This window comes from Fringilla coelebs (genome assembly GCF_963513975.1).
Source record: "Fringilla coelebs genome assembly, chromosome: 21".
Lineage (NCBI taxonomy): Eukaryota > Metazoa > Chordata > Aves > Passeriformes > Fringillidae > Fringilla > Fringilla coelebs.
Genome location: NC_140047.1, coordinates 9,294,817 through 9,308,532, shown reverse-complemented (window position 1 = coordinate 9,308,532; position 13,716 = coordinate 9,294,817). Strand labels below are relative to the sequence as shown.

At 52.0% G+C, this 13,716-nt stretch overlaps 1 protein-coding gene across 1 annotated transcript in view; it reads right to left on the bottom strand.

The window, feature by feature from the left end:
- Window positions 1-415: 415 nt before the first annotated feature.
- RXRA (retinoid X receptor alpha) overlaps window positions 416-13,716 on the bottom strand; it is a 98,919-nt gene continuing 85,618 nt past the window's right edge. The window contains exons 6-10 of the mRNA XM_084219829.1: window positions 11,856-11,985; window positions 7,377-7,509; window positions 5,390-5,481; window positions 3,732-3,837; window positions 416-709 (exon numbers count right to left, since the gene is read on the bottom strand). Of these exons, the coding sequence (XP_084075955.1) occupies window positions 562-709; window positions 3,732-3,837; window positions 5,390-5,481; window positions 7,377-7,509; window positions 11,856-11,985 (609 nt within the window). The 3' untranslated portion in view covers window positions 416-561. The remainder of the gene's footprint in view (window positions 710-3,731; window positions 3,838-5,389; window positions 5,482-7,376; window positions 7,510-11,855; window positions 11,986-13,716) is intronic.

Below are 13,716 nucleotides of genomic sequence, written 5' to 3'. Positions count from 1 at the left end.
GCACGGCCTCTCCCTCCGCAAAGTAACTACCGACACTACTAAGAATAGTTAGAAACCAAAAATAGAAATTTTTTTTCTTTTTTTTTTTTTTTTTTTGTCTTCTTCTTCTCTTTTTTTTTTTTTTTTTTTTTTCCAAAAAAACTCCATCCTCTGAAAATAGCCCAGCTGCAAATCTGGCAGAGTCCAACCACTCCCCTCGGCTCGTCCAAACCCCGCTGCCCCCGAGGGCTGGCACCGTCCTTGTCCCCAGGGGAGGGCTGGGGGTGACAAGGCTCATCCATCCCAAACCTCATGGCACGGCGGGGGGCAGGGGTTGGCAAAGCTCTCTCCGCTCCCACTCCTCTACAAGTAGCACGGGGAACCAGCGAGCAGGTCTGGAGACGCAGCAGTGACAGCGAACGGACAGGGGGGCAGGCGACCAGGAGGAGGCCGGGGGTGCCCCGGAGCAGACGGTGCCTGTGGCCCTGGGGGCAGCAGGGAGGGACGGGCTGGGGCCGAGGAAAGCGGAGGAAGGGCCCCGAGGGAGCCCGGCCGGGCGAGGGACTGACCCAGCAGAGTTCTCTAAGTCATTTGGTGCGGCGCTTCCAGCATTTCCATCAGGAAGGTGTCGATGGGCGTGTCGCCTATTAGCTTGAAGAAGAAGAGGTGCTCCAGGCATTTCAGGCCGATGGATCGTAGGGCTGGGAGGCGGAGCAGGAGCTTGGCAAACCTGCGGGAAGGGAGCACGGTCAGACATCCCTGTAAGAGCTGGAATGAGGAATGGGGGACTCCAGGCAAATGCTGGATGAGGGATGTGGGGCTGCAGGGGCTCCCCAAAATGCAGTTTGCTGTATCCAAGAGTCACAGCAGTGCAGGGTGGTGGGTGACAGAGCTGTGCCCACAGCTGGCAGCTCCAGAAGACCCGTGTGTCCCTCATTCAGGCTCTTAATGGTACCCCACATTGGGTGCCACTGTAAGAGCCCAAATGAGGGATGTGGGACAGCAGGGGCTCTCCAAAATGCAGTTTGTTGTATCCAAGAGTCACAGCAGTGCAGGGTCTGGGTGACAGAGCTGTGCCCACAGCTGGCAGCTCCAGCTGCAGGCAGGCCTGGAGACCCTGAGTTTAGGTTACAGTACATTATATACTTTTCTTTAGGCTACAATGCATTATATACTTTTCATTTGGTTACAGTGCATTCTATACTTTTCTTTAGGTTACAATGCATTCTATACTTTTCTTTGCTCAGCATCTTAATACAGCAGAACCAATCTATCCCTTAACTTTTACCTATAGCCTGTCATAACTTTTACCTATAGCCTGTCATAACTTTTATCTATAGTCTATCATAACCACTGTAATTACCATACTCATGGTACTGTTCTCCAATCACTAATGAGCCATCCACAGCCATCCTCACCAGGGGAAAGCTGCTAGCTGTTGGGCTCAGAGAGTGACAAGAAGCTGTGGAGCCAGGAGAAAGCCACCAGCTCCTGCAAGAGTGCCTTGGAGCAGCCCAGGTGCCACTGGATGTCACCTCCTTGTGGGAGTGCTCCCAACCCAGGGAAAAAGCTTTAATGGCACAGCAGGGTCATCTGCTTTTCCTGCTGCAAAATCAGGGCTTGGACAGCAGCAAAGGGAGAATGGGACCTTGCAGAACACACACACACAGACATGCACAAGCACACAGATATTCTACATGCATGCACAATTCCCTCTCCCTGTTCTTTTTAATTTTTTTTTTTCTGCTGAGCTGGCGAGAACAGTGGGAGCAGAGCCAGGAAAAACAAATCAGTCCTACCATCCCATTCAGGAAGTTTCACTTTAAACCAAACCAGATGATGGCTCCAGCTTGGATATGTTTAACTGTGAGATAACCAGCCCAGAGCACAACGTGCCAGGGCAGGGAGGGGAGAAAAGAGCCCTGATTCCTGATTGCCTGAGGCTGCTGGGTGTCACGTAGGCACCCAGCCCTCCCTGAGGGGCAGCAGGGGCTGCAGGGGGGGAGCAGGGCTGGGATTTTCCTGGGAATGCCACTCTGGGCAGAAAAATTCCCTTTTGGTGTTCCCAGGGTGCTCCCAAGCTGCTGCTGGAGGGGGATTTGGGGCACCTGAAAAGGTGGGAATTCCAGAAATCCCACAGCATGGAGCAGGGGAAGGTCCCAGACGTGGCTCAGCCACAGGGAGAACCTGTCTGCAGCCCCAGCTGGTGAGCACCTCGTGCCACGGGGATGCCCAGAAGGATGCCCAGAGTTTGGGAGAACTTTGGGGAGCTCTTGTGCAACCCCGGCCTCCCAGCCCAGAGGTTCACCCTCCTGAGACACTTGGGATGGTGCCACCACTGCCCTGCACCTCTGAGGGATGCAGAGGGGGCAGCAGGGTCCAGGCACAGCTCTCAGGACATCCCTGAGCGTGCAGATCCTCTCGGATCACCAAGGATGGGTGTGAGCATCGCACAAGAAGGTTCCCAGCCCAAGGTCACTCAAAACCAGTGAGAGATTAAATTCCAGAGCCCCTGGCGCAGCTTCTGGGCTTCAAACACTCCCTCAAACAGCACAGAGCACTGAGGCAGAGCCCTGGGGAACTGCTGGGGACTGGTGCTGTCCCTGTGCCACCCCCTGCGTGTGCCAGGCTGCAGATCCTGCGCAATGTGCAAAGCCAGAGCTCACCCCACCAAGGGAATCATCCAGAAGAGCTGCCGGACATGATGCCCAAGGCAGCTCTCCTGGTGCCAGAACAGCTCTTCTGCAATCCAGAGCCCAGGGTCTGGCTCTGGATTTGCTCCAGAAATGCAGTTTCATAAAGCCTTCTGGAAGAGCAGAGGTGCCAGCCCTGCTCCGTGCCCCGTGCTCATCCCTCAGTGCCCCTGCCCACCAAACACACCCCATGGCACCCTCATCCTCCCCCTGCCTGCCCCAAACCAACCAGCAACACCCCAGAAATCCCTGCACAACACACCTCTCTCCATCTGCCAGCACTCTGGGACCCAAAGTGGGGGAAAACCCAAACCCAGCATCCCTTCTGAGGGCACGCTCTGCCCGCTGCCCTCCCTGCTGTGAGAGCCCCCTTCCCATTCCACCATCCCCACCAGGCCAGGAATGCAGGTGAGATGCAAACCCCAGTTGCCTGGGCTGGTTTTCCCCACCATTCATGCACCAGTAGCAGCTTCCAGTGCTTTGCTTGGTTTCTCAAGAAGCTGTCAGGAACTGAACTGGCAGTTGCCAGCTCCAGGCTGTAACTGGGAAAATGCGCCCACTCAGCTCCGGAGCCGTCCAGGAACACATTCCTAATTCCCCCTCCCATTCCCAGCTGGATTGGGGGAGGCAGGGAGGGGAGAAAAAGAGCATCAATTGAGGCTTTCACTTCCCAGCAGTGATGCTCATCTGCCACCGAAAATTAACTCCATGTGAGTCCTATTTTTGCTGCGGTTTCGCTGGCCGTGGTTTCCAAAAGGGAAATGATACCCCCTTCCCACATGTGCTCATCCCACTGCTGGGGCTGTGGGAGCTGGGGCTCCTCAGGTCTGCCCACCTTGCTGGATTTCCTGGCAGGGGAATAAAGAGCTCTGTGCACTGCACAGGGGAGGTTTTTTAGGGATGCTCAGAGGTGGAGCGGGCAGAAATGAGGGAATTACCCGCAGGGAATGGCTGGGAACAGAGAGCCCAGAGCAGAGAGGGGACCCTGGGAGCTGCAGCAGCCCCTGCAGGGGGTTTGAAGCGGGGCAGGCTGCAGCAGGAGGGGCACAGGGAGCTCACCTGCCGGGCTGGTCGGGGTATTTGTGTTTGCAGTAAGCCTCTAGTGACGCGTACACCTTCTCCCGCAGCGCCTCCACCTCCGCCGGGTTCGACAGCCCCTTGGAGTCTGAAAGGCAACAGAAACCATCAGGCAAACCCCTCCAGGCTTCCCAGGCGGGCAGGAATCCCTCTCTGCACTCCCTCCATCTCTTCCAGCCCCACCAAAGTGCGGCTGCAAGCTCTGAGCTCCAGGGATCTGGGGAGCACTCAGAGGTTTACCCCACAATTACTGATTTTTCCTCACCTCACAGCCCAGCCCCGAGTGTTTTGGCTCATTCCAGTGGTCCCAGACCCTCATCTGAAAGGGTTTCATTCCCCCTCCAGCCTTGAGCTGTGGGATTTCTCCCTCCAGCACTGTGGTGGGGCTGAAGGAGAAGCCCCTGCTCTGGCACAGCCCCCAGGACAGGGCACAGCGAGGATCTGTTTTTAGCAGGGTGAAAGGGACAGTGCAGAAATCGATATCCCCAAGCACATGTGCCACGGGAACCTCTCCAGATTCCCCTTCTTTGACCATAAATGGCTAATCCCAAATTACAGACAATAAATTACTGCTGATTACAAGGAGGCGGGGCAGGGGGGGACTAAAAAAAAAAAACCAAAACCCAAACTGGTCAAGAAGGAAAACAAACCAAAGAAATTGTAATAAACCCTGCTGGAACAGCATGGCCTGGCTGTGGTGGGAAAATCCAGGCAAGGAGCTGTGCCTGGGCACAAACTGTGCTCAGGGAGGGCAGGGGTGGTGCTGGATGGAGAGGTTTGTCCTTGGCTGCACTCTGGTTCTGCTGATCCACCCTGAAATCCAGAGATCCCCCCAGAGAGCTGTGCAGGTATGTGCAGGCTGGCTCCTGCTGCACAGGGATTTGCTCCCTGGAATGCTGGAGGAAAACCCTGGCACTGAACCTTCCTCTTCCCTTGGGCAGCTGGGTCTGAGAGGGAGAAGGGAGCAGCGTGACCCTCCCAGAGTCTGTGAGACTGTGGTCTAACATGGAAGGTTTTGTGTATTTTATGAGCACATTTCATGCCTTTCAGCCTCTCCAGGTCTGCAAAGGGCTTTTCCAGAAATGCAGGTAATAAAAGCCCTTGGATGATGAGGTTGGGAAGCACAGACAATAATCTCCATGCTCTGGTGTTGCTCCAATCCATATTTTTCTCTTCAACAACATCTAGATTCCACTTTGTTCCAATTCAGGAACAATTCCCTCAAACACCTGAACTTTCTTTTCACAGTCACTCTAAAGGGGGGAGAGCTGACACGACAAGGGGAAATGGCTGTAAACTGAAAAAGAGTAGGCTTAGGTTGGATTTTTGGAAGAAATCCTTCCCTGGGAGGGGAGCTCAGGGTGCTCAGGTGGCTGCTCCATCCCTGGAAGTGTCCAAAGCCAGGTTGGACAGGGCATGGATCCACCTGGGACCGTGGAATGTGCCCCTGCCTGTGGCAGGAGGTTTGGAACAAGATGAGCTTTAAGGTCCTTTCCAAACCAAACCAACTTTCACCCCTGCCTCCCTTCCTGCCCTATAGCCCTCTGCTATTTCCAACAGGGCTTTTTGGGGGAAGAAAAGGAGCCAGAAGGACGGGAGAGCAGCCAAGAGGGGCCAGGAGAGCAGAGGTGGGCACGCACCGGGGTTGAAGAGGACGATGGCTCGCAGGCAGCCCAGCTCTGTCTTGTCCATCAGCATGTCCCTCATTTTGGACACCAGTTCTGTCAGTACTCTGCAAAAGGACAGGGAAAGCACAGAGTCAGCATGAAAATCAAAATAAATAAAAAGGAATGAAAAGCCCCAGGTGTCAGAGCCAGAGCGAGAAGCTGCGGTCACGTTTAACGAAGCTGGGGATGGTGCTGGCCTGCACCAGCTGAGGATGTGGCCTCATTTTCCTCCTCCATCAAGAAATAGCTCATTAGGAACATCAATAGTTCCTGTGAGATACAAGAGGGACCATAAAAACCGCCTTCATCCATTCACTGAGAGGCTCTGGCACCTGAGAAAGCTGCCTAAAAATAAAAAATAACAATAAAAACCCACCCCAACAGGTACCTAAAAGTAATTTCCTCTGCCGGTAATTTTTATTGCTCCCTTTGCTCTTACTGAAGGTGTCGGTCTTGAAATATTTTCCACTGATTGCCCAGTTTTTCATGTTAGATGCTGCAGCAAAGCCATGATCTTGCACTTATGACCTCACAGGAACAAATGATGTCACCCAGGTCCGAAGAACAATTTCCTCACAGAGCAGAGCAGCAAAGGTGATTTGGTTTCAACTCAAGATGAGTCTCAGGGAGAGAAATCAGCATTTCAGCAGCGTCTGGAGTCACACTGTGGGTCAAACACCCTGCAAGCCTGGCTTTAAAACACTTTCCCAAAGCCTGAGATTAAAGAGCCCTCGGGACACGCCTGTGGAACCTGCTGAGTATCGCTGGGGCCTTCTCATTGTGCAAATAAAATCACGTCTTGGTCCAATTAAAGATGAAAAGGAACAAAGGAGTGGCCTCCTCGTAACATTAGAAGGCATCTGGACCCCGTGGAAGGGGCTTTGATTTGCACTGGGCAGCTCCTCTGTGTTTGGGGCCGTTGGGGTTTTTGCACTGGGCAGCCTGGTCCCTGTTTGGGGCCATTGGGATTTTTGCACTGGGCAGGCTGGTCCCTGTTTGGGGCCGTTGGGGTTTTTGCAGGTTTCCAGGAGGAGTTTTCTCCTTGTGTTTTCATGGGATGGACTCCCTCATGCCGGGCTCCTCAGACCCCTCAGGCAGGAATGGAGGCAGTTTGGGGTGGAGACAGGGATGGGATGCCCAGGTGAGGTGGTCTGATGGAACCCCAGCCCTCCATCCCTGATTCTGTTGGAGTCATCACTTTGGTACATCCCATTCCCCATATGGAAATCAGTTCAAAAGCCATTAAGCATGCATAGTTTGTTCCTTGAAATGGGTCAGTGGTCCCTTTCATGAGAGGGGTCCTCAAAATGAGGAAGTAAATGAAGTCTTCCTCGTTCTGACCTTTCTACCTTTCCAATGCAAATATGACAAATGAACCCTTGGTAGAACTCCCATTCCCTGGCTTCAACTGGTTTCAGAGCAGAGGAGGCCCACAACTGTCTTATGTTCCTAAAAACAATTATCTCATGTTCCTAAAAGCTATTTACCAGTTTCTATATTCTTCTACAAGAATATAGAAATTGATAAATATCAGAAAGCTGGCAAGGAAAGAAAAGGAATGGAATGATAACACAATCTTGTGACTGACTAGAGAGTCTGAGACAGTTGGACTTTGATTGGCTATTAATTAAAAACAATTTCACATGCTGGGTCAAGAATTCTCCAAATCACATTCTGAAGCAGAAAGACACGGGGAAGCCATCTCTATAAGAATATAGAAATTGATAAATAAGAATACAGAATATTCTTCTTACAATTCTATATTATAAACCCAGCTAACCGAACATCGTGTCGGCAAGCGATCAACGATTACTTAACTCTTACCTTCATCAAGGCCTACCCACTTATTTCAATCAGCTCCAATACAGCTTACCTCTAATTAAAACCTTTAAAATCTCCTCTAAAACCTCTAAATTCCCTAAGGTTCGTGTCTCACAGGTGTGCTCACAGCCACCCTTACCTGTCGAAGATGGCCCCGACGCCGGCGCTGTGGGCGCTGTTCCTGTGCACGTGCAGCCCCGTGGCCAGCAGGATCCCGTCCTTCACGGCGATGGAGCGGTGGGAGAAGGAGGCAATCAGCAGCTCGTTCCACCCTGGGCAGGAGAGAACCAGCAGGGCTGCAGGTTAGAGCCCTGGGAGCCTCGGGAAGTCTCCTCTCTAACAGCACCGCTCTAACAGGAGCCTTCGTGACATTAAAAGTGGCAGTGGGTTGGACAAACTAACAGTTTATCAAATTTCTCTTCTTCTATAAAAGAATGCAAAACAATAAGCTATTTACAGAAGGTGTGTGAGAAAGTTTGTTACAAGATTGTAAACATCAGAAGGCTTAGAAAATCTTAAAATATCAAAGTGACAAGGCTGCAGGTTAGAGCCGTGGGATCCTTGGGAAGTCTCCTCTCTAACATCACCTCTCTCACAGGAGCCTTTGCTATGGATTTTTAAAAGTGACAGTGGGTTGGACAAACTAAGAGTTTATCAAATTTCTCTTCTATAAAAGAGTGCAAATCAGTAAGCTATTTATTTATTATTAGTTAGCCATGGGATCCTCGGGAAGTCTCCTCTCTAACATCACTGCTCTAACAGGACCATTCGTTATAGATTTTTAAAAGTGACAGTGGGTTGGACAAACTAACAGTTTATCAAATTTCTCTTCCATAAAAGAATGCAAAACAATAAGCTATTTACAGAAGGTGTGTGAGAAAGTTTGTTACAAGATTGTAAGTACCAGGAGGCTTAGAAAATCTTAGAAAATCTTAGAAAATCAAAGCAACAAGGCTGCAGGTTAGAGCTGTGGTATCCTTGGGAAATCTCCTCTCTAACAGGAGCATTTGCTATAGATTTTTAAAAGTGACAGTGGGTTGGACAAACTAAGAGTTTATCAAATTTCTCTTCTTCTGTAAAAGAGTGCAAATCAGTAAGTTATTTATTTATTATTAATTATTTAAGTAGGTGAGAAATTTTGTCACAAGAATGTAAGCACCAGAAGGCTTAGAAAATCTTAAAATATCAAAGCAACAAGGCTGCAGGTTAGAGCCATGGGATCCTCGCAAAATCTCCTCTCTAACATCACCTCTCTAACAGGAGCCTTTGCTATGGATTTTTAAAAGTGACAGTGGGTTGCAGGGTGACAGTGCCACCTCTCCAATGACGCAGGACAAACCAACAGTTTATCAAATTTCTTCTAGAAAAGAATGCAAAACAATAAGCTATTTACATAAAGTGTGTGAGAAATTTTGTTACAAGATTGTAAACATCAGAAGGCTTAGAAAATCTTAGAAAATCTTAAAAAATCAAAGTGACAAGGCTGCAGGTTAGAGCCATGGGATCCTCAGGAAGCCTCCTCTCTAACATCACCTCTCTAACAGGAGCCTTTGGTGCAGGAATGTGGCTGGATGTGGGAAAGGAAGGGGGAGCCAGCTTTTTCTTGGATGTCAGGGAAGGAAAAAAACCATCAGGAACCCAGTGCACTAAAAATAAAGCTAATAAGGGGAGCAGTTTCCTCTCTAAGCTGCGCAGACAGCGAGCAAACAGCTCTGCCTGCAGCTCCCCGTGGGTGTGGAGCCCTGAGCTCCCCTCTGCCCTCAGCTCCCAGCACTTCCAGCCCTATCAGCACTTGCTATCAGCTCATCAGGCTCCTCCTCGGGCCACAGAAGTTCATTCAGCAGCCCTGAGCTGTAAAAGGGACCGTGGAATCTCTGGCTCTGTTTGTGGGTTTGCTGCTTCTGCCATGAAAATGCTGGGAGGGATTGGGTCTGTCCTCTGCACAGCCCCACGTCTGGGATTGCTCCCACAGCTGCTGGGAAAACTGATTTTAGTCTTATCAGCTGGGCAGGCTGCTGTGGGATATAGGAAGGACATCCTCTGAGCCCAGACCTGCAGGGAAGGGAAGGGAGAGGTGACCTCCACACCTTCCAGCTCCCCTTCCAAACCTAACACCTCTTCAGTTCCTAAATCCATCACGGGCTGAGCTCAAGAATTCCTGAAAAAAAGCCCCAAAGAGAAGAGATGCTGCCAAGCCTGAAGGGTGGGAATCTGGGTGACTTCCAGCCAGGAGCAGCATCTTCAGTAAGACAAGATGGGGTACTCTGCAACACCCCTGGCCTGAACATGTTCTGGAGCTCTGGTCCAGAAACCTCAGGATATTTGAATTTAGTTTTTTTTTTTTCCCAGGCTGGAAAAGCAACACAACAATATCCCTCACCTCTCCTGTCCCAAGAACTCATCTCCCAGCCTGGAATAAACACAAGGCCCATGTGTGCTGTATTTACCTCCTGCTGCAGCCGTGGGCTGTGCCACCAGAAATGTTGACAAGGAATAAAGTTCACTCTTTCCTAAGTGGCCACAGGATGTTTCCACCCCAGCCACGGGAACATTTCTCTGGCTATTTACTGGGTGAGGCCTGGCACCTTCACAGGGATTGCAACACTGAAACCCGAGCAGGATGGAGGAGAAGGAGCCCTGCTCCAGGGAGGAAGAGCAGCTCCAGAGGCAGATCCATGGGAATTTGTCACTCACAGCCCCACCAGGGCAGCTCCAACCAACAGCAGCCAGAGCTGGCTCTGCACACCCACTCCAAGCTGGGATCATTCCAGTGAAGGAGCGCTGGATTCATCAGCATCCTTCCTCTGCATCGTTCCCACGTGGAGCTGGGATGTTTCAGCTGAAATGGGGAAGATTTTCCTACCCTGGCTTTCCCAAAGAGCTGCCAGGACAGAGGCAGGCAGGGAAAATTCACCATAACCACAGGCAGCAAAGTGGAATTGGAGACCAACAGAGAGCCCTGCATTTCAGCCCAAGCTCTGGAGGGGCAGGGCAGGATTCTGTGGCTCTGTGAGTCCTTTCTCACCCAACAGGGTGGCTGCAGCCTCCAGGGCTGCTCTGGCTCCTCTGGCACAGGGGAGGCACTCTGGCAGAGCAGTGGTCATTGTGTCAATCCATTCCTCTGCCAAGTCTCCCCACCAGCCCTACAAACCCAGCTGCAGGGATGTAACGCTCAGCATCCTTTGCCAGGCTGAGAAAACATCAGGTTATTCCTGTCTCAGCTTGGAAACAAGAAAACTGGTGGAAAACACGCTTCAAAAATCAGGTTTCCTACCCTTCCGAACAGCTCAGTGTTTTTAAATGATTCAGGATTTGAGGAGAGCTGCCGCCAGCCCACCCAGCACTGCTCCTCCAGAGCTGTGTGCTCCACTTGTTTTGCCTCCCAGGATGCCTGACTGAGGCTCTTAGCTGGGTTTTAACGCTTCAATATTTCATGGGCAGCTGTTCTCAGCAGGCCACTCAATAATGCATCGAGACACTGCTTGGAAGGCCTGGGCAAGGTTATCTGAGGCTCTGGCAGAGGTGTCTGGAGCAGGGAGCTCCAGGGAGCTGCTCAGCAGTCTCAGGGCTGGAGCCACCACGAGATTTGGGGTGTCAGGGGGTTGGCAGCCCCTCTCCTGCAGAGACCACAGGTCAGGAGCTCTCCAGCTCCAGCCTGAATCAGCTGAAGAGAGAGGAAAACCTGGAGCTGCCGTGGTGGGGCTGGGCTCCCCTTCCCAGAAGGAAAAGGCAGAGCTTTGTCTGGATCCAGCTCTCTGCAGAAAACCCTCCAAGATCCCCACAGAGAGGCTTCCCTGCTCATCCCCTCTCACAGGAGGCTCCAGAAATCCCCTTCAAATCCACACTTTGGGTGTTCCAAAGGGCCCAGAGCCAGCTCTGGCAAAATCCATGGAGCACCTTCCCCCAGGGGCTGCAGGAGCCAGCCTGGAAGGTGCAGGGCCTGGATACAAGTGAATTTGGGGAAAATAAAAGGAGCTTTAAAAGCACCAAGGACTTCAATGCCCCTGGCTTACAAAGAGCCTCAAACACATCCTTCCCAAGCTCTGCTCCTGGTTTCTTGCCCTCCATGAGCTTTGTGCAGGAGCCTGAATTCCTTCAACAGGGGAAGACCCTTCCTACACCCAACTGCTTCCACCTCCCCAATGCTGCTCCTGCAGCCCCCCTGCTGCACAAGGAAATTCAAAAATAAGCCCTGAGAGTTCTATTTTCATCTTGGTGGGTGGGAGAAGAAGTGAGATGTACTTTTCTCTCCTTTCTGGTTTTAATTATGATCAAACATTTCAGTTTGATGAAATTTCATGGGGGCCTGAGCCCGCTTGGTCTCTCAAGCCTCAGTTTGGGAGGAAGGCAGAGTTTAACTCCTCTGGTTTAAGTCACCCAGCATCCATCTCATGGATCAGAGATGAAGCTGGGCCATTTTTCAGCTGATTGGCCACATTTTGGATCCAATTCACCAACACATCCCACGGAAGGCTTTCAAAATCCTATTTAAAAACCGAACTATCAGAGTCCATCACAAATCAATTAAAGATTTTCAGGCTGCCAGGACCTAAATCTGAGGGCACAGCCTGTCCCAGGGACACTGAGCACTGCCCACGTGGGGACAGATGTCACTCACCTGCTCTGAGCAAGATGACCTGGTCATCCAGGGGCAGCTCGGAGAAGTGGGGGATCCTCTTGGCCCACTCCACCAGGGTGAAGAGCTGTTTGTCTGCTGCCTGGCAGATGTTTGTCACCGGGTCATTGGGCTGCCAAAAAAAAAATAAAAATAAAAATAAATAAATAAAGAGATGGAAAAGCTTGGAAAAGGCAGAGTGGGGAGAAGAGAGGCTGGAGGAGCAGCCTGCCTGCCATCCCCGAGGTGGGTGTTATCACTCACAGGCAAGGGAAGTGATTTGGCTGCTCCACCACAAGGGTTGTAATTGTTTTTAGCAAGCCCCAACATGGGAATTGGGAGTGCTGAGACTCCATATCCATCACCCTGACTGATGAATGCAAGCAGCTCCAGCCTGGGGAAGGGCAGACTCCAGCTCGATAAACCAGCACCAGAGGGGGCATTACAGGGAAAAAAAAGGAAAAAAAAAAAAAGAGAAAACCCCTTTCCTTTGAAATATTACCCACTAACAGAAACCATCTGCTCTCAAGGAGGACAGTCAGCCTAAACACACCAAATCCCTGTTTAAAGGAACTGCTCACAGCTCAAGTGGATTTGTGATTAGGAACTGGAAGAGCCTGTTTAACCCTGGGGAAGGCTGAGCTCGCTGATCCAAGTGGCTCTGGAGGGTTTACCTCTCTGGCCAGGGATGTGTGAGCCCTTCCCACCTCCCTCTGGAGTCCCTGCTGACACCCAGCAGCTTGCACTGTACAATGAGCTTCTCTCCCTGCCCTTCCAAGAGCAGTTTCCAACCTGCAGGAGGATTTTGGCTCGCAGGGGGAAGGGTGTAAATCCAGAGGATGAGCAGACAGGGATGTCAGGGTAACCTGTGGCACATCCCCCTCCCAGGCTGGGCAGAGCAGGACCACATTGCCAAGCCACCCCTGTGCCCCCCAGACCCCTGCCCAGCCCCTGGCAGCAACCCCAAAGCTCTGTGCTCAGTGGGCAACACCTCCCGTTCTCCAGGCTTAAAATAGGCAGGGTTTGGCACGCTCAGGGCAGGTGCCCTGGCAGGATTCCCACCTGTCATGGGCAGAGATGGATGGGCACAGGCTGGCACCACACTGGGACCTGCCCCCCTGTCCCACCCCCCTCCAGCAGCTCCCCCAGGGCAGGGCAGTGTCACTCCCAGGGAGCTGGGGCTCTTCCCTGAGGAAGGAAAGGTGAGCAGGGAGTGGGCTTTTCCTGGGAAAACCAGAAATGTGTGTGAGGGGGAGCTTTGCAGAGTGTCACTGGAAGCATGGGGAATGCTGATATCCAGAGGCAGGAGGGGGGAGAAGGGACAGCACAGACCCTGAGCATCCCTCAAGATATCCCAGTTTGCTCAGCCAGGGGGAGAATCCCGGCATCCAGGCGAGGTGGGATGGGGATCATGAGCAGAAGCCAAGCCTTGCAGCAGCAAGGGCCTGCAGAGCCCCACAAAAGGGGAAATTTGGGTAAATCGGATGTTTTTGCCAAAGCTCTCATCAGGGCTGGCTCCTGGGCAGGCTGTCACCATGACAGGGGCTCCAGCTGCCCCAGCCCTGGCTGTCCCTGACAGCACAAGCTGTCCCCAAGCTCTGGTGCTCCACAGCCTCATCCTCAGCTTCAGTTCCACCTCAGATGGCAATTCCTGGAACCACCAGGGCTCTTCCTGGCAGAACCTGATCACTGGGGTGTGAGAAGCAGCTAAAAGTGTCCAGAGGGCCCTGCCTGGCTCCAGGGCAGGGCTGGATCCCTCCCTGGGCACGGAGAGCAAATCCCCTCCTGCAGTAAATAGCAAGGGCACGGTGTGACAGTGCCAAAGGGCACCTGATCCTCCTGCAAAACTGCAGCCTGGAGGCAT